This window comes from Hypomesus transpacificus, chromosome 2 (assembly GCF_021917145.1).
Source record: "Hypomesus transpacificus isolate Combined female chromosome 2, fHypTra1, whole genome shotgun sequence".
Lineage (NCBI taxonomy): Eukaryota > Metazoa > Chordata > Actinopteri > Osmeriformes > Osmeridae > Hypomesus > Hypomesus transpacificus.
In genome coordinates this window covers 14,663,438-14,681,929 of record NC_061061.1, presented here as the reverse complement: position 1 = coordinate 14,681,929, position 18,492 = coordinate 14,663,438, and the positions used below count along the sequence as shown (strand labels likewise).

Genomic DNA, 18,492 nt, shown 5'->3' with positions numbered 1-18,492 from the left:
TGTGTGATTCGTCTACTTTGCTGTCAGTCATGATTTCCTTCCATCCAGCCTGTTCATCGCTTCTTGGTGACGTCGTTAGTCTCTTTGCAGCAGGTAGTTTGTTGAGCCTCAGGTTTACTGAATCCATGGCACAGTAAAATGACCTTATCGAAGCAGGTGCGGCGCAGCAACATAATGTAGGCCTAATGGCTTCGTTTCTTTTCGCTGTGGACAGGCTTTGTGTTTGACAAAAAGAAGAGATGCCTTCAAACGAAGGTTACATTGTGTTTTAAATGAGTCTCATAAAATAGCCTATTTTACACTCATTTCGGTAGGCCTAGAATGTGACTGTATCCAGGTGTTGTTACAGTCTCACGATTGATAACACTCAGAAAACAAATTAATACTCATGGGAAAATTGTATTTATTTAACAGGTGACATTCACAATCATTTCAAGTTTGCCAATGATATATCACTTGACCCACCAACTTTACCGTATAACACATAAAAGTTTATTACATAACACAACCAGTGTTACCCAAAAGTATGGACATCCATCCAGGATTCCAGGTAGATAAATGTTTTATTTCTTTATTTCTCAAATACCAACCATCTTTTAAGAGCACATAATACATCAATCATCAGAGTGATAATAACAGTCAAATACAGTGTTAGCACTGTAGAACAGGGTGACTATGTGTCCTGTAATCAAATGAGAAGAGAACTGAACTGTTCAGCTATAACTGGCCCCCTTATTGGGTGTTAAATCTGTTAGATGTTTTTACAGCATGGTTTATTCTCTTCTGGGTTGGAAGGAACATGGCCGGCCAAAGACACAGCACTGATGGACCCCTGAATGACCTTTTTACTGCTCACTTTCCTGTGGATATCTAAGGGAAAGGTAAGGGAAAGATAAACTGATTAGTGATTACTATACAAACTTCTCAGACATGTTTCAAAATGGTTTCAGCACAACAAGCTACTGACACATCTGAACTATTGACACAACCAGTGTTTGGCAATGTAAATTCATGTCAAAACATGATTCTTCTCATTTCAGCTTGCAGGTTATTGCTAAATGTTACTGTCAACTTCCATGATATTGGGCAACATGTATTTATTGTTGGTACATTTAAATGAATTTATAATTGTTGTGCTTGTACACCACGGAAAGCAGTTACCATACTTCCTAGGACGTACCTTCTTACCTCTGCACATTTGCTCCATCATCCAGGACCATAATTATTTTACTCATCATGCAATAAGAACCCCTTGGGATAGGTATACTGTAATTGGCATGTTACTTGTTAGTACTACTAAAAGTATGCTATTTTGAAGCATTTGAAAAGAGGTTGGTGAATATGTAAAAAACATTACCTGAAAGAACGTCATTGAAAGCAGCCTCAACATTTGTAGACTCCAAGGCTGAAGTCTCGAGGAACAGCAGGCCTTTCTTCTCTATAGAGTTAGAAAAGTGTTAATACTAGTTCCAATACATACGATACGATGCTTGGTCTCCCATTAGTTGTTTATCCAAAATTAAATGTGAAAGCCACTGGAAAATCAATTTCAATAGAAAATAATCTTTAAATCATTAATCTATGATTGGTGTGTTTTGTTTACTGCAGTGACATCCATTGTTTATCATATGACATGATGATTAGTACCTGCAAAGTCCTTGGCTTCCTCTGTTGGCACTGAACGCTCTGACGCCAGGTCAGACTTGTTGCCAACTAGCATGACTACAATGTGGGGGTCCGCGTGGTCGTACAGTTCCTTTAGCCAGCGCTCCGCGGTCTCATAGGTCAGGTGCTTGGTAACGTCATAGACCAAAAGTGCCCCAACTGCACCTCTGTAATAGCTGATAGGAAAAGCGTGGGAGAGGAAGCTTATTTTTAGTATTTAGTCCAGTATTTAAATAATTCACTGCATAATGAAAACAAATGGGTAAGAATAAGGCTCTACTATTTTCAATAATCATGTTAGCAATAAAAAAAAATGTATCTATTGTAGAGCAGAGCTCCCTTGTACTTAAAGTGTGATCCTATCTTATTGTGGTTTAAAAAAAATCAAAAAATAAACTTAAGGAACTTCGTAAGCCAAGGGTTGATCTACTCACGCAGAAGTGATGGCTCTGTAACGCTCCAGGCCTGCTGTATCCCATATCTGGGCCTTGATGGTGAGACCATTCAGCTGGACTGTACGTGTACTGAACTCTACCCCAATTGTTGTACGACTGTCATGGTTAAACTCGTTCTTGGCGAAGCGGGAAAGCAGGTTGCTCTTGCCTACGCCAGACTCTCCAATCAGAACCACTTGAGAGGATAGATAGGAAGGAGAAAACATGAGTACCTCAAAAAACGTAACTGCCATAACATGCATCACTGTCATTGTTTAACTGTAGGTAATAACCTTGTATGATGATAATTTTTCACACACTCATTCCTTTAAGTGTGATTTATAAAAACTCTGTTTCCAAGGTGTGGTTCATCCAAAATATATATATTTTTTTATAATCAGCTAGAATGTAATAGTTCAATAATTATATTACGGTACATTTCAGAATACATGTAAATTACAATAAATCTATTGAAACTTGTACCTACTATTGACATTACCATGTACTTAACATTACAATTACACACCCTTGTCTTGCTATGGACAAAGCAACTTCTAAGATTTGTCACACCCTGAATGTCTCCCCACCTTGAGCATTGTTTAGTATTAGTATTGCCTAAACTTAGTCTAGGTGTGTCCTTAGACGCCCACTCTATTTCACCAACCTTCAGATAAACCTTTTAGTCTGAGTGGTCTGTTGCTGTGGCTCATTATTTCAATTACCACTATAAGATGTCCCCGACAATGGGGTTCTGTATTTAGACACCACCACATCCAAATAAATGGTTTTAGAATATGTTCAAATAATGGAGAACAATTTAAGTTTTGAGAGATATCCTTTAATACTCGTGCAATTCATTACAATGATGTAAGTTTACAAAGTAATACAAACCAGTCTTGTCCAACTTCATACTGTTAACTTTGACAAGTAAACTTATGTGCCCTTCTGTAATCAGTTACATTCTCCCAAAAGAGGAAGGCCTTATAAATCAGGTGGTGCAGGTTATGCAATTACTTCCTGTTATCTTTGATTAACCAGTGTACCTTTCAAACAGGAGTACAAAAGAGTCCAAATAATTTATAATAGACTGTATTTACTGAACATGCTATTGTCTCAATGAAGATCATGTCCCAATGGCGTTAAAGACCAGACATACTGACTACAAGATATGGGGCATTTGAGCCCTACATTTGCACAATGGTAATCTTTCAACTATTGCATGTTAAAGCACAAGGTTACATTCCTGAGGCAGCAACTGGCAGTTGAAAGTTAAGTTGTCAAGCTGTTCAGCTGGTTTGTTTAGGGTAATTGTTTACTCCACTGGCAGATCATTGTTCTGCTGTTTAGTTTGACCAGATTGGCTAAAGGAATCCTTATTTTTCCTCTTTTCCTTTACTCAGTAAATTCTTATTCAAACATTTCCCTTGGTTTCCATGACAAAGGGGAGAGGAAACCTCCAGCACTCCTGTGGCCTGCTCAGTAAACTGAGAGAAGTTACCTCCATTTTTTCTTTCTTTGTGACCTTAAGCAGAGTGCTTACGGCTACTGGGGTTCTCCTCTCTATCAGCCAATCATAGCTAATGGGATTGACTGTATGTTATTTGTGTGATACACTAAACAGCTTATGCATTCTAATGCACATCTGGTTGCAGGTGGTACCTGGAAACACTAAATGGAAAACCCTTCATTAGGTCATCTGTCATTTAAACTCCCTTCATCAAATTCCTTTACCATCATTCCTTTTGGAGCTCTAGCTGAGCCTGTAGTGTGTCAGTGGTGTAGTGTAATATTCCACATGCCTCTCCAGTTATAGAATGAATGAGTAATATAATCAAGTATAAAGTTTATGTGTGTGGATAAATACATATAAGCCTTTCAAGGTACTTGCAAACCATTAGTAGCCTATGGTGTTGGGTGGCACTATTGACACTAGGAGCAAACATTCACAAGTTGCGCATACGCTACTTAAACTTCCCAATGAAACTATCTAGGATCAATTAGAATACAATGCAACACTGAAATATTATTTACAGAGGTATTTTTGTAGTATGATATTGGAATTAAAAACAAAAAGCTTACCTTTAAATACAAAGTTGTAAGCCTCGTTTGACTGCATTCTGTGGCCCATCAATGGTGCTACCACACAATGTTGAGTCTTGTGTCCAACTCAAGCATTCAAAGTTTAGGGAGGGGAACAGGATGCACGACAAAAGTGGCGCACACCTAACCCAAACATTTAGGTTTAAAGTAAATAAATGTGACAAAAAATAATTTCACACGCCAGTGCCAGTTACTAGGATGTCACTCTCCCCTGCTCCCTTAGATAGAAAGTTAGCTTATTTGAACAAGGAACTGAGCTTGCTCTGTGAAGCAAGATAGTTCATATTGGGGTTGGGTTTGGGCAGGTGGGGGCAGGTTAAACAGGTAATTTTATGGCAGGTGTAGCCCAGTGAGAGAGTGCCATCTACTGGAAAAATGAAATCACTGCAGACAGTACCACAACTCTACACTTGTTTTTGTTTTTACTCAACAGCAAAACCAAAATGCATATAATATTCATGATATAATTTGATAGTTGAGGAAATTTAAATAGACAATCCTTTATCACAACTAATCATTACCAATACTGTAACCCTCTTTCAATAGGACATGCAGTAGGGATAATGGACACCAACATTACGATTTTAGCTAGCATACAAAGTTAAGATATATCTACCAAAGTTAATGTGTCAACAGTAGAGCAGTGTTTTCTGGCACACAACCATGCTTATGAAAGCAGTCACAGCCAAAAATTTCACATGTGTACGAAGCATGCATTTAGGCCTATTGGAGCATTGAGTCATACATACAATATTCAGCATATAAACACAGTTCACCAACACATATTCACACTGATGGTTCAAGGAGAACAGGCAAAGTGAACAAATATTATGCAACAATAGCTCCAAAGTAGTCTTAGCTGGATCAACCCGCTTTTTTCAAGCAAAAGAAATCTACGGGTAGTGTCCCGAACAAATTCTCCCCTAGGATGCTGCGACTTGGGTTAATGGTTCCTCCAGGTAAAGCACAAGGGCCTCAGCCTAAAAACATACACAAAATAAAATCTGCGTAAAGACGTCAGTATGCTTGTTTGGTATATTTGCATTGTCCCACTCAAACTAAAAAGTGGGCACATTCTTTTTTTTCATCAGTCTGAGACTCATGTCACCAGTGGGTCAACAGATGACAAGATGGTTGCTTTTAAAAAGGCTGCCAAGGACAAGTGTCTAGTTTTCCAAACTATAAGATTTATTTTACCTTGGCTTTCAGCATGCCGAAACCCACAGTCTCTTTGGCATACATGCAGAGCAGCAAGTTGGCTACTCGAGTTATGGCCACCCTTCCTTCCTAGAAAGATGAAACATTACAAGTCAGCATAGATTTATTTGAAATATGGCATTTTTATAGATTGTGGTTAATTCATATAATGCCGTCATGTCTAAACTGTAGAACCAGCCCAGATAGACAAAGATTTTCAGTTTATACGGAAGATAATACAGTTAATACAAAATTAATGCATACACAATTAATGCATTTCATCATGTGAGATAGTAATCCCATTGTGTTTACAAAGTCATCTAACCATACAATCCATCAGAATAAATTTGAGTTTGTCTTCATTGAAGGCTTGATGTCCATTCTTGTCATAGGCTGCCCATATGCTGTTTGCAATGGCGGCTGTCACTCGAGCGTCTGTGTCCCCATAACCGGAGTAAGCCAGCAGGGACCCCTCATTATTTAGTAATCTGGGGGAGTCAACAGCAAGATTAGTCGAGAGAGGCCTTAAAGTCACCACAAAACACTGTGGCCATGTTATAGGTGTGCATCTGTAGGCTACTTTAAAATGCAGGTACATTTAAGAGATTTATTTGGTTACATGAAACAGAACTATGGCTACGTACGTACGTTAGTGCTGCGAGCATTGTAATCATATTGTGAACACTTGCGACACGACAAAATTTGCTTAGACAAACTTTAGCTTTAGATTTGTTATTGTCTGTTTCTCCATGTTGAAAATACTACTTTACTTACAGAGTGCTTTGTACTCCGCCCGTGTTCGCCTGGCTGAGAACTTGTGTTAACGCTTTTGGTCTCAACATAACTGCTTTATCTAAAAATTGGGTAGGAAATCTAACTGTTGTAGTATATTAAGGGTATTTTCAACAAACATCCACCTTCTCCAAATCCACGTTCAAAATCAGCTGATTCTTTGGGACTTCCTTATAAACGCCGCAATGTATCCTGGGAAAAACCTACCGTAAGCCGGAAGTAGTCAAATACCACAGTACCGAGCCTAGTGGTGTGAAGCATATGTCTACGGTGTGAAGGCTCTGTAGAATCCAGACAAATATTTTTAAATACCTAGGTTTTGTGGATACAAATGGCACGTTTGTCCTACTTAATTTACAGTCACGCAATGAATGATGGTTGGATGAACACGTGAGACCACAAGTCAGTGGGGGTGGGAAGTTTAGCGATGGAACCTTGTCGAGTTTACATTTAGCATTAATATTTTTTATTTTTTTTAACTCATACATGCAACCTCCTCCAATAGAGTATACTTCTATCCTCTGTCAAACAAATCCACATGATCAGTTTCATATCATGTAAATGTATAACGACTGTATAAGCAAATCCACCTCTATCAACCTGTGTAGACCTGTCAACTCCACCTGTAGGGTCCAACTAGTCATATTTAAATAAACCACTGAAACAAACTTGATAAAGTTTATCGAAATGTATTATTAGAAGATTGCAGATTGGATGGAGTCCAGGAGAAAGGCAGAGCTGAACAGATTTTCATTTAACTTTAGATACTACAAATAATTCATGGGTTGAACAAAGACAATTAATGTCATTAGTACACTTATCATTGCTATATATTTCACAAGTTTTTTTTATATATATATATATATATTGCTGAACCCAATACATAAGTTATTTCTTAGGCACTACACCACTGCTTGTATGAAAATACACAATATGGTTAATGTAAAAGGTGTCTGCTTATCATTTATGAGCTTTAAAACATTTTATGACATCTCATAACCCATAATCAGAGCTTAAACAATAGGAACATTTAGACTAAACTCAATATAACATCAATTTGATATAGAATTGCCATCAGTAGACTGGATATTGTTGTATTCTGAAACCCATCCTTTATCAAAAACAAGCTGAATATGTAAGCAAATATCTGAGTTTTCAGTATGGTGTTCAGGTTCCAGCAGCCTTGTGCACGCTCAGTTAGGTTTTTGAAAACAACATCAACAGTGGAAAATTGAGTTGATGGAGAGCGGCAAGGGAAGGAGAGTAATTTCTACAGGTCTTGCAATAAATAGTAGTTGATCAGGCATAATTAAGGATAGAGAGAAATGAAGTCAAAACAAGCAGGGTCTTATGACAGAACAAAGAATAGTGATTGGTCGTAAGACCTACAAGCTCCCACACTTCCAAGTCCCACATTACCAACTACACACAATCCATTAAGGGCTATTTGGGTAACCTCATGCATGTCCAGTGAATGTCATTTCAGAAAGAATCTCCGGGTATATCAGTAATGGAAGTGGCAGCGGTTGTGGTGTTAGTTGTGGCGTCTTTTCACTGAGCTGTCATCATTCCACAGGCGCTTGGGGTGGGGACATTTTCACTAGCAACTGAAACCTGCACTCACTCTACAATATGACACCCCCACACACACAACCCACCCCCCACAACCCACCCCCAGCTCACATCCAATTCATCTTTCTTATGATTCACAGATCAGCCAGAGATGAATAGCAATTTGAACTCCATTGTCTGAAGTGCTTGGGGCAAACAGTGTGATGAAGGACTGGGTTCATTTGGAATCTCCTTTTCCAGCCCTCAACCCCTACCAGCCTCTGCTCCCCTCCCCCCCCCCCCCCCCCCCCCCTCCCCAACTCGCCCAAATGACTTGGTCTGCCACCCACTGGGTTTGCTCAGGGGGGCTAGGGGAGTTAGGAGGGCTGAGAACCCAGGAGTCTCTCAATGGCAGCATTGATGTCTCCCCCTGTTGCGATGAGGGCTTGGAGATTGGCCTCTCGGTTGATAAACCCCATTGCACTGAGTTGGTCCAGCTGCTGCTGAAACCGTACCTCTGGGCTCTGGGTCTGAAAGAGGTGAACCAGGATTAGCATTACATTAGCCTATAGGTAGGGGGAAAGAACAGTAGTAGCAGCAAGTAAAGCTAATAATACATTTCTCATCGGCAATACATTGGGTTGAGTTCTTGAGTGTGAGAATACCTAAAGAACATGTGGACACACTCGCTAAGAGTTTAACTAGCCAATAAACATTTACACATACCGCTGTGCCTCCGCCAGCAAACATTTGTAACATCTGCTGCATGAGTTGCTGCTGTTGTTGGTTGGGGTTGGTGGCAGCAGTGGGGTTTGGGGCTGGTACTGGGGCAGGGGCAGGTGCTGGGGCAGGAGGGGGGTTCTCTGGGGCCATACTACTTCCCGAAGTTGGAGGAATGACTGGGATCCCTCCAGGAATTATGCTAAAACAAATTAAAAACACACACACACAAAAACCAACATAAAAAAAATTAAACATTCAAAATGGACAGAATTTAGAATTTTACAGAATCTAGTTGAGACACAGACCTGGGCATGAGTCCGGGTGCTTCCGTCTGTAGGGTCTGTAAGCCTTGCTGGATCTGCATGAGAGCTTGCATGGCTCGAGGATTGGTCATAACTGACATTGCCTCAGGATTCTGCATCTGTGTGATAGTCAACAACAGCATATTATGTCAAGCGCCTACACCCAACTTAAGGTATCAGACACATACGTTCAGACACAGTGTTTGTAAAACCATAAAACAGCAATCTGACCTGCTGGAGAAACACAGGCAGCTGATGTCTCATCTGCTCCTGTAACTGGGGATTTCCAGCAAATAGAGGGTTGTTCATCAGTGCCTGGGGAAATACACAAACATTGTCTATATATTAATTTTGTTCAGGTTCATTTGAAATGACAGCTGTTAACACCAAGGTATCATATTCCGAATGTAATAATCAACACGTTAAAATACTTAACCAATTGAAGAACATTTTAAAAAGCCTTGTCTTGACCCCTCTCTAACTCGTATACAGACCTGTGACGCGAGGTCCGGGTTCTGGGCCAGTGACTGCATCATACTGCGCATGTAGGGTGCAGAGAGCATGTTCTGCATCAGCTGGGGGTTCTCAGAGATCTGCTGCATCACACTCTGCATACCAGGGCTACTAAACACACCTGGGAAAAAACACATGGATAAATAGAGTGCAGACTGTGAATTTGGTCGTAATGCTGTGCAATCCTTTATGTTGTTGATGGACAGGAGCTCATACCGTTGCCCAGGCCTGCAGCATTGATGCCCAGGGGGTTGGAGACGCTGGGAGCAGTACCCCCAGTGGAGGTGGTGGAAGTTCCTGTCCCCCCTCTCTCAGATGAGCCTGTTCCAGGGGGGCCCCAGGGGTTAGGTAAAGGCTCCCTATTTTCTGTTCTGGAAGGCTGCACCCCTGAGTTTTCCAAGTTACCCCCCAAAGCCGAGAAGGGATTGTTTCCAAACTATGTAAAAGACACAAGCACAGCCCCCCCAAAAAAACATTACTTTAATATCTTTATATAGATATACGCATATATATTTAACATACATTAACATCCAGCCAATAGTAATAGCTACCTGCTCCCTAGCAGCACTGAACATGGGCTCCTGGATGTCTGTGTACATCCTCCGGAGGGCGTTGTAACCTCCTGGGATGCTTTCTAGGTTGCTAAGCGCCCTGTCTTGGTTACGCATCATTTCTTGCATCATGGCCGGGTTCCTTGCCAACTCCATGGTCTGTCGGGAGAGGGGGGATTTCGATTATAGAGACAAGATTATCAACTCAAGGTGGTGGCACACCCTTTTCTCAAGCAACAAAGTATATTCTTTCTTTCTCCCACAACACCTCTACAACTGGACCTTTCCGGTCTCACCTGTCTCATGAGCTCTGGGTTGTTGAGCATGTGGGAGATCTCTGGATTGCGTTCCATCAGCTGCTGCATCTGGGGGTTGGTGACAATCATTTGCCTCATCAGGTCAGGGTTGGACATCATGTTCTGTACCAGAGGGTTCTCCATGATCTGGGACAGCATTTCCGGGTTCGACATCAGTTGTGTCTGCATCTGCTGCTGTAGCTCCATGAAATTGGCTGAACCCATGCCCAGGCCTCCAAGATTGGACAGGTCACCAAACCCACCTCAAGGGACACATTAAAAGGGGGGGAAGAGTTATTGGCAGGTTAAAACTAATAACGGGAACTGTTTGACGAGTTAATACATATCCAGTGTGTAAGCAATGTAAATACATCACAAATAGTCAAATGTACACACAAGAACAGATTTCATCAATGTTCTTCATTGTGAGATTAGTTTGTAAGGAACTGTGGTTGCTGCTTACTGAGCAAATTGGCAGGCTGTGCTGGGGCTGGGGCAGGTCCAGTGCCTGTCGTCGTACTGGCATTGGATGTTGGTCCAGGATTGGGGAGGGAGGCATTGCTGTTGTTTGTCTGAGGAGTCCCAGAGCTGGAACCAGAGGGTTGGGAGGCGCCACCACCTGTGGACCTGCAGGGACATGGGGGTCGTCATCATCAAGAAAACACCACAGATGGAACGTTTTATTGAAAGGAAAATCTGTTAAGCAAATGACACTGGGGAAACCATGTCTTACTTTGGAGGGGTTTTGATGACCAGATGAACAGTGAGTCCATCTTTGATGCCATGTTGGTTCAATGTATCTCCATCCTTAAGGATTTTGCCAGCAAATATCAGCACTAGTTGGTCCTGCTTGGCCTTAAACCTCTTTGATATTTCTTCTTTGAACTAGATGAATGAGACAGAGTGAGTGTTTAAACTGGGATTGATGACAGTCCAATCATTGCAATGGCCTTGAAGATGCCATTTATGAATCTTAATACAGAGACCTATACTAAAGATAGACAAGAATGAAACTACTACTTTACTATAAGTACCTTGCCCAGTCCCTATACCATCACCATCGTGTAGTTTGGCCATTTGTTTAATCGCCAACTATAATACACTCATGGTACTTCATCCTTTCTAGTACCTAATGTGGCTGAGTTGTGAAGGGGACAGCAAATGTCCAAACGTAGCTAAGATGGATAGACCAGTTGGTTTGATGTCGTTTGACGATGGAGAGCCAAAGGTTGGTTGGCTACTTGGCTGACTATTCTCAATATTTTCAGTGTAGTAGCCTAGCTAGCTGGCTATTTAGATCTGTCTATAATGTTACTGTAACTGCTGACAGTTCAAAACAAAATCAATTAGCAATTAGACAACTCAGTGACTAATACTAGCTATAAGTCAGCTAGTAGTAAACTCACGTGCTACGGTGTCCAGGTTATTTAAGATGGCTTGCGAGCTACCGTTGCACAGTTAACTCAAAACGTTAGCCAGCTAGCTAGCTGGATTAACCGAGTTAGCACAGTGTGGTCGCGTTGCAACTCATACCATGACAACTGGATGGTGCCAGTTTAGCTAGCAGTTAGCTATTAAGTGGTAGCTAACATTGCTAGCTATAGCCACAGAGCATGACTTGCATAACTGTACAATTAATGTGTGTACCTGTGCGACAGAAGAATCCTCCGAGATTGCTATTTCCTCTTTATCTTTAGGGGTTTTTACCGTGACCACAATCATGGTCCCTTCAGTGGTATCATTTTTATCAACGTTAGAATCCACCGTGGGGTCTGTGCCGCTATTCTCCGCCATCTTTACTCCTCCTCAACATCCCCAACTGACAACATTCTCAAGCGTGAGATAAGAAACATTACCTGAATACAGCTGTGACGACGATACCTAGTGGTGTGGGGGTCATACTACATTTAGGCCCAATATTAAAATGGGTTTCAAGAGAGAAATAGTTGAAAGCACGTATGGTTAATCAAGAATTACATTGGGCTTTAACCTTTCCTGTCTCACACCACAATCTCAAATGTGATAACATTCCTTAAGAACAAAGTACAAATCAAAGGTAAATATGCAGGCCACACCTGACATTTTCTTTGGTGTGGCAGGCTGCCAAATTAGCTGAGGTCAGACGACTGTTTTGCACACAATTTTGAAAAACTGCCAATGGTATCCTTCTCAACTTTTTAAGTAACAAAGGCATTAACAGAGGCATTTTGGTAGCCTAAATTAGTTCCCTGTATTTTATGTTTTTTTTGTGCCCAGTGGACGCTGACCTGAGTGAGAATGAATTTGAGGACCTGAACAGTCTTGTTCAATTGGCCTACCCTACAGAGTATAGCCTACTGTACAATCTTTTCATTAGATTACTGGTATCCGTGACCAATACCCCTGAAAAAGTGTGCTTTGCCGTTTTTATACATTGCTAGCCTACTTTTAATGTCTACAGGCTAAGTATTGCAACATCTTACTCCATTGCATTGAACTCCACAATCTCAAATGTGAATGTGACCTTTCTTAAGAACAAAGGACAAACTAAGGTACCATAGCCTAAATATTATCAGACCACACCTATTTTAAACAGTGGCAGGCTATATTAACTTCCAATTTAGCTGAAGTCAGACCATATGAATGTGAAAACTGAGCAACGTAAGTATTTTTCAGAACTTTAGAGAGCCATTTTGGTAGCCTAATTTCATTGTTACGTCAAGATTTTTACCCAGTTTCTCACTGGGCGCTGACCTGTTAATTAATTTGATTATCTGAACACTATGTATACAATCTTTTCAGTAGGTTGCTGTGTCCGTGACCATGCAGACCACTGCAAAAAGTGTGCTTTATCGTGTCTATGCATTGCTACTTTTCATGTAAGTATGGCAACATATTCTCAGATGCGTTGAATTAAGTTATATTGTTGTGTCCCACTCTGTATTCTCAATATATAGGCTACCAAAGTGGTTGTAATTTTGATGTTCGAACATCCTTCAATAATGGATAGCCCAAATTATTAATGTAGATACAATTACCATTCAAAAAAAATATTTTGAAAGAATAACAAGATGACAGTCCAGTCACACTGAAAGAGTGCAGCACATAATTTCCACATCCACATGCAATCATTGCTTCTCCTTTACAGCTTTATGGTTTACTTGCAGGGCTTTTAGCCATGGAAAGGATCTCTTCAACGATAACGGTAATTTACAACTCCCAGACTCCTATAACATAGGCTGGATGGAGGCCATCAAGGATGATAAATTCCTATCCGACATCACCATCCCTGGTACCCATGATACCATGGCTCTCTATGGTGGTCCGTTGGCTGAGTGTCAGGCATGGAATCTGAATGACCAGCTGAGAGCCGGCATACGCTACCTGGACCTCCGCATTTTTGCACTAGAAAACAAGCTCTATATTATGCATGGCGTTGTCTACCAGCACACTTCTTTCATTGATGTCCTTGACACAATCAGAGCATTTCTGTCAGAGTTCCCCAGTGAGATGGTTCTCGTTAGAGTGAAGCCTGATTTGTTTGATAAAGACAATGTTGAGAAGATGGTAGAAAAAATTGTTAGTAATGACAAAAATGTTTGGGTGAAGTCTGTAATGCCAACCATGGGTAAGGCTCGAGGAAAGATAGTCTTTGTGCAGAAGTCCAGCTTTAAACTGGGTGTTCCTCTCCTGGAAACTGACACAAAGGGTGATTATGAAGTCACTCATATTGCAGACAAAGAAAATACAATTGATAAGTGTTTGACCCAAGCAGCTGAAGACACAGGACGGGATAAGATTGTTCTCAGCTACTCCAGTGGCACTGGCGTTGGTACATTCTGGGGCATGTTTCTGACTCCCAAAAAAGTGTCTGAAAAGATCGACCCCTGGTTGGATCAGTACCTGAGGAGGTTCTTTAACGACCACCCAGGGTCATGTTTAGGTGTTATTGCAATGGACTTCCCTGGTATAGACCTCATTCAAGAAGTCATACAATTTAATAAGTGATGGAACCTAGTCTGATTTCTCTGATTGCTTCAAGTAATATTTCTTAGCTTTAAGTGCAATACAGAGTATGGCTACAGCATAATCATAAAAATAAAGGAAATTACCTATTCTATGACTGATTATTTTACAATCATCCAAGGGATTGCAGAAGAAACACGTACTAATGTACAGTAAATACTTTGAGAAACAAAAAGTCAACGTCATCAGACAATACCTGTTATTCCCTCCGAGTGGCAGGTTGCAGCACATTTATCATGTTATACCACACGGTTGTTTGACGTGTAACACAAAGGTGACTGATTATCAACATTGAACCAAGTAAGTATCACCATGTTATCTACAAAGACAGCAAAACAATAGAAACTTTTCCAGAAACTGAATATTTATCACCCGTTGAATTGATGAACTGCCATTTTATGTAAGCAGTGGGAGGTACTGCAGGGAAATAAATACCGAGCCCTTCCCAATAATCTTTTCAGGACACTTCCTTGTCCCAACATTGAGACTACTACACGATTTCAAGAAGTTCCTGTCGAATAGTCAGGTGAGACCAAAACAATAATCTGTCCTTTACTTAATGTATCAGCAGACGTTTTATCAAAAGTCACTTAGGTACAGGGGATAATTTTAAACTGAGCTGTTGCGTCCTGGAAAGCAAAAAGCTTGGTCGAACTCGAACATGTCAAGAAAAACTATTTTAGGCCTATATTTCTGAATTAGAATTAATATGATTATATGATTAATAATCGTGTGATTACTTAATTACGATTATAAGCCTAAGTCAATATCGCCTACAACAACCGCATTGATCAACAATTAGATGCCTACACGGTTTGTAGAGGTTTTTGTTGACATTTTCTCAAGGATTTGTTACCTATTTCTTCTGCGTCTTTTCCTTTTGTAGCCTACTTTATGACATATGACCAAGCCTGTTGTTCTCAAATAGGGTTAAGAATGGACGTTTACCTACATAATCAAAATGGTGTGCAGCGAGGATATCACAATTGGGATATCCAGTCATTGTCATCGATTTACACAAACCGACTGTCATTTAATTATTAATATTTTGTTGCTATAATGTTTCCCTTTACTTTCAGTTTCGAGTTGTCAAGATGTCAGTGACCATAACCAAGGGTGAGGGGGTGACCGTGTTCACCGTGGCCTCTAACCCCAAAAGCGATTGGCCAATGGTGTTCCAGATATTCGGGACCCTGTGCTGCAGTCCAATATGCGCATTGTCTCAAAGACTGAGAAAGCTCCAAGGCAGTTCTCTGTCAGTTCTGGGGGTATGTTTATTCAGAAAATGCACCTGCTTATTTGTTGAAATTATCAACAAAATCGAAATAATTGAAAATTATCAGAACAGCTGATAATAGAAAAGTCAAGCCAAATCCGAATGGATGCATACATTCTGTTATTTCGAAGACAGCTAACATTTAAGAGTTTTGGAATAACAATGTGTGTGGCTTTCACATTTCTTTGAAGAGACAAAATCATTATACATTTGGGTATTAGTATATAAGATGTCATGTTCCCTTACATTTGTATTTCACAGGCTATACAAATCCTGGTAGGGATTCTCAACCTAGGCCTTGGACCAATCCTGTTAAACTCAACTGTTGGGACACTGTTGTATTTGGGAGTTCCTTATTGGCTTGGCGGTGTGGTAAGTCAAAAATTTCTATTGAAATCGTGTTTGCATGGCACAATTGTTGCATGGCACACTTATGTATTATTCTAAAGCACAATTAGGCCTGTATTACAACTGCGTAATTTTTCTATCTTAATCTAATATCATGTTAACACCCTTGTGTTTTATGATGATTTCTCCTTGTTCCAGTTCATTGCTGTTGGCGTAATGTGTGTTCTAGCTGAAAAGTTTCGAGTCCCTGTTTGGTGAGATACTACTTATAAATAAAACACATTATTAAATGTTTATGAAAGTTGTTGAATCTGTAATCTAACTGCTCATGTATTATAGGTGGGCATCAATGTTATGATAAATCTGGGTGGTGCTGCACTTGCTATTACTGGCATTGTGTTGTACGCCATAGACCTGGGAAATGGTAAACTGTACTGGATGTGCAACTCGGACAATGACTACTGGTATGGCGGCTTTAACACCCCGCGTCCAACCAGTGAGACAAATAATCAATACTTGGAGAGATGCTTGGATGCCAAACATATTGCAGTGGTGAGAATACTTTCAAGTACAATTTACTTTGAATTATAAATCAATAAAGGCAGTTGCATCTAACCCTTATTTACTACCTGTTTGCTACTTCTTTCAAACCCAGTCATTTTGTAGATACATATGCCTATCCATCAGAAAAACATATATGTATCAACAAATGTATTAAAAACAGTAATACTGCATATGATTACGTATCATCTCATGTTTCTATCATTTGCATTTATATTTAAGATGTAGCAGATGCTATTATCCAAAGTGACGTACAAAGGTGCATAGAAGTGCAGCAAGAAATCTAGGATTAGAACTGTATAACAGTGTTACAGTGTGAGAAACACCCAAAAAAACTGTCTGTTGAAAGAGTTATTGACTACAAGTCTTTTTTCCTGACATCACCAATGTTTTAACATCCTCCATGTGATTTTCCTTTCTGACATTAGGTGCTTATGAATTCCTTGGAAATCGTGATGATCGTCCTTGCTGTCCTTCAGTTATGTGTCACCATCAGCTCTGCAGTGCTGGGTATGAAGGCCTTGCACAAGAACATAAAGGAGCAGCACAAGGTAACGTTAAAGTGGTTGCGAGGGTTTTGCTCACCTTTCCCCACTTTTACAGTCATTTTGAACTTTTAAACTTCCTTTTTCTAGAGCAAGACCGAAGACCCAGAGAAGTACAGTCCACTGCTGGAGGATGTGACTGCCTAAACAAAGCCTTCAGTTTGACAGTAATTGCTTATCCTAACCAAATCTTATGCAATACCTGATTGTAGACACATAGATTTAAATGTTTTACTTCTATTACTGTTTTTTTCCCCTTGTGTAGCACAGGGGTCTTTATGGTTGAATGTGAGTTGGTTGCAAAACAACACTTTTTAGGCCATTTAAAAAGTATGTATCTGCAAAACAGGTTGTGAATGTGCTGCTTTAATACACTGAGAACTGCTTTTCTACTTCACATTTCCAGTTTACATGATTAAAGAAAACACCTTTAATTTATCCGTCTATTGTATATGTATCTACATTTACATTTATGCATTTAGCAGGCGCTTTTATCCAAAGCGACTTCCAAGAGAGAGCTTTACAACAGAGCATAGGTCACTGATCATAACAACGAGGCAGTCCCAAACATTGCAAGCAGCCAAAACATGAAGTATACATTGTGAAAAAACTAAACAAGTAACAAAGGGAAGACCCATAAGAGCATGCAGTTATACAAGTTGCAAATTAAAACAACATGAACCACAAAAAGTGCAGGACTGTACCTGTAGAAGAACAATCAACAGTAAAATATTTCACAGCGAGTACAAGACTTAACTTCGTTATAACTAACCTACAAGAGCAACAAGTCACTCAATAAGAGTCATTGTGATCCTGGAGGAAACTAACATCAGGTCCAGCCAAGTATTCCTAAGAGCCGTTGTACTCCCGGAACAAGTTCGTCTTGAGCCTTTTCTTGAAGGTGGGGAAACAGTCAGTATCCCTGATGGAGGTGGGGAGCTGGTTCCACCATTGGGGGGCCAGGCAGGAGAAGAGCTTGTGTTGGGACCGGGCAGTCTTGAGCGGTGGGACCACCAGGCGGTTGTCTGAAGAAGACCGTAGGTGACAGGTGGGGGTGTAAGGTTGCAGGAGAGACTTGATGTAGTCGGGTGCAGTTCCGTTCACTGCTCGGAAGGTCAGTACCAGGGTCTTGAATCTGATACGGGCGTTGATGGGTAGCCAGTGGAGAGAGATGAGGAGCGGGGTAACATGGGAGCGTCTGGGTAGGTTGTAGACCAGGCGGGCCGCTGCGTTCTGAATCCTCTGAAGAGGGCGGGTTGCACATGCTGGGAGACCAGCGAGCAGCGAGTTGCAGTAGTCCAACTTGGAGAAAGACTGGACCAGTGCTTGGACTAGCAGCTGGGTGGAGTGCTCAGATAGGTATCTCCTGATCTTCCGGATGTTGTAGAGGGTGAATCTACAAGACCGGGAGACTGCAGCAATGTGGGCCGTGAGGGAGAGCTCGTCATCCATGGTAACCCCAAGGTTCCTGGCAGAGGATGTAGGGTTCACCGTCGCAGATCCCAAGGTGATTGACAGATCGTGGGAGATGGAGGGTTTTGTCTTTTGTCATTAACTAGTGATAAACTGATAAATAAATAAAAGGTTGTGGAATGAGAATTAGGCTACAGGACAGAACAGTTCATTTGTTTTT

At 40.8% G+C, this 18,492-nt stretch overlaps 4 protein-coding genes across 7 annotated transcripts; 1 reads left to right on the top strand and 3 right to left on the bottom strand.

Moving 5' to 3' along the window:
- Nucleotides 1–379: 379 nt before the first annotated feature.
- On the bottom strand, nucleotides 380–4,510 carry LOC124475376 (ras-related protein Rab-25-like). 3 transcript variants are annotated; one of them, XR_006956922.1, is made up of 6 exons: nucleotides 4,179–4,510; nucleotides 2,100–2,295; nucleotides 1,648–1,841; nucleotides 1,358–1,438; nucleotides 1,181–1,266; nucleotides 743–870 (listed from the first exon to the last, which is right to left on the bottom strand). XR_006956922.1 is itself a non-coding variant. In XM_047031944.1 (6 exons), exons 1-5 carry the CDS (start codon nucleotides 4,225–4,227, stop codon nucleotides 1,235–1,237), a joined length of 552 nt encoding a protein of 183 aa, XP_046887900.1. In that variant the 5' UTR covers nucleotides 4,228–4,510; the 3' UTR covers nucleotides 743–870; nucleotides 1,189–1,234. The 3 variants fall into 3 exon arrangements, 2 of the variants coding, with proteins under 2 accessions (XP_046887886.1, XP_046887900.1); XM_047031944.1 differs by having other exon boundaries at nucleotides 1,189–1,266; XM_047031930.1 differs by lacking the exon at nucleotides 1,181–1,266 and having other exon boundaries at nucleotides 380–870; nucleotides 4,179–4,507.
- A 94-nt stretch (nucleotides 4,511–4,604) lies between these two features.
- Nucleotides 4,605–6,454, bottom strand: lamtor2 (late endosomal/lysosomal adaptor, MAPK and MTOR activator 2). The gene is made up of 4 exons (XM_047031958.1): nucleotides 6,171–6,454; nucleotides 5,722–5,884; nucleotides 5,397–5,486; nucleotides 4,605–5,179 (listed from the first exon to the last, which is right to left on the bottom strand). Exons 1-4 carry the CDS (start codon nucleotides 6,236–6,238, stop codon nucleotides 5,123–5,125), a joined length of 378 nt encoding a protein of 125 aa, XP_046887914.1. The 5' UTR covers nucleotides 6,239–6,454; the 3' UTR covers nucleotides 4,605–5,122.
- A 183-nt stretch (nucleotides 6,455–6,637) lies between these two features.
- Nucleotides 6,638–11,963, bottom strand: LOC124475369 (ubiquilin-4-like). The gene is made up of 11 exons (XM_047031916.1): nucleotides 11,772–11,963; nucleotides 10,858–11,009; nucleotides 10,588–10,751; nucleotides 10,125–10,387; nucleotides 9,829–9,987; nucleotides 9,494–9,713; nucleotides 9,259–9,398; nucleotides 8,996–9,079; nucleotides 8,768–8,883; nucleotides 8,466–8,661; nucleotides 6,638–8,269 (listed from the first exon to the last, which is right to left on the bottom strand). Exons 1-11 carry the CDS (start codon nucleotides 11,916–11,918, stop codon nucleotides 8,117–8,119), a joined length of 1,794 nt encoding a protein of 597 aa, XP_046887872.1. The 5' UTR covers nucleotides 11,919–11,963; the 3' UTR covers nucleotides 6,638–8,116.
- Nucleotides 11,964–12,584: 621 nt separating this feature from the next.
- On the top strand, nucleotides 12,585–17,297 carry LOC124482806 (1-phosphatidylinositol phosphodiesterase-like). 2 transcript variants are annotated; one of them, XM_047043347.1, is made up of 10 exons: nucleotides 12,585–12,764; nucleotides 12,906–12,982; nucleotides 13,271–14,429; nucleotides 14,535–14,655; nucleotides 15,209–15,397; nucleotides 15,667–15,777; nucleotides 15,952–16,007; nucleotides 16,093–16,305; nucleotides 16,743–16,865; nucleotides 16,950–17,297. In XM_047043347.1, exons 2-3 carry the CDS (start codon nucleotides 12,927–12,929, stop codon nucleotides 14,109–14,111), a joined length of 897 nt encoding a protein of 298 aa, XP_046899303.1. In that variant the 5' UTR covers nucleotides 12,585–12,764; nucleotides 12,906–12,926; the 3' UTR covers nucleotides 14,112–14,429; nucleotides 14,535–14,655; nucleotides 15,209–15,397; nucleotides 15,667–15,777; nucleotides 15,952–16,007; nucleotides 16,093–16,305; nucleotides 16,743–16,865; nucleotides 16,950–17,297. The 2 variants fall into 2 exon arrangements, with proteins under 2 accessions (XP_046899303.1, XP_046899294.1); XM_047043338.1 differs by having other exon boundaries at nucleotides 12,720–12,764; nucleotides 14,591–14,655.
- Nucleotides 17,298–18,492: the final 1,195 nt, after the last annotated feature.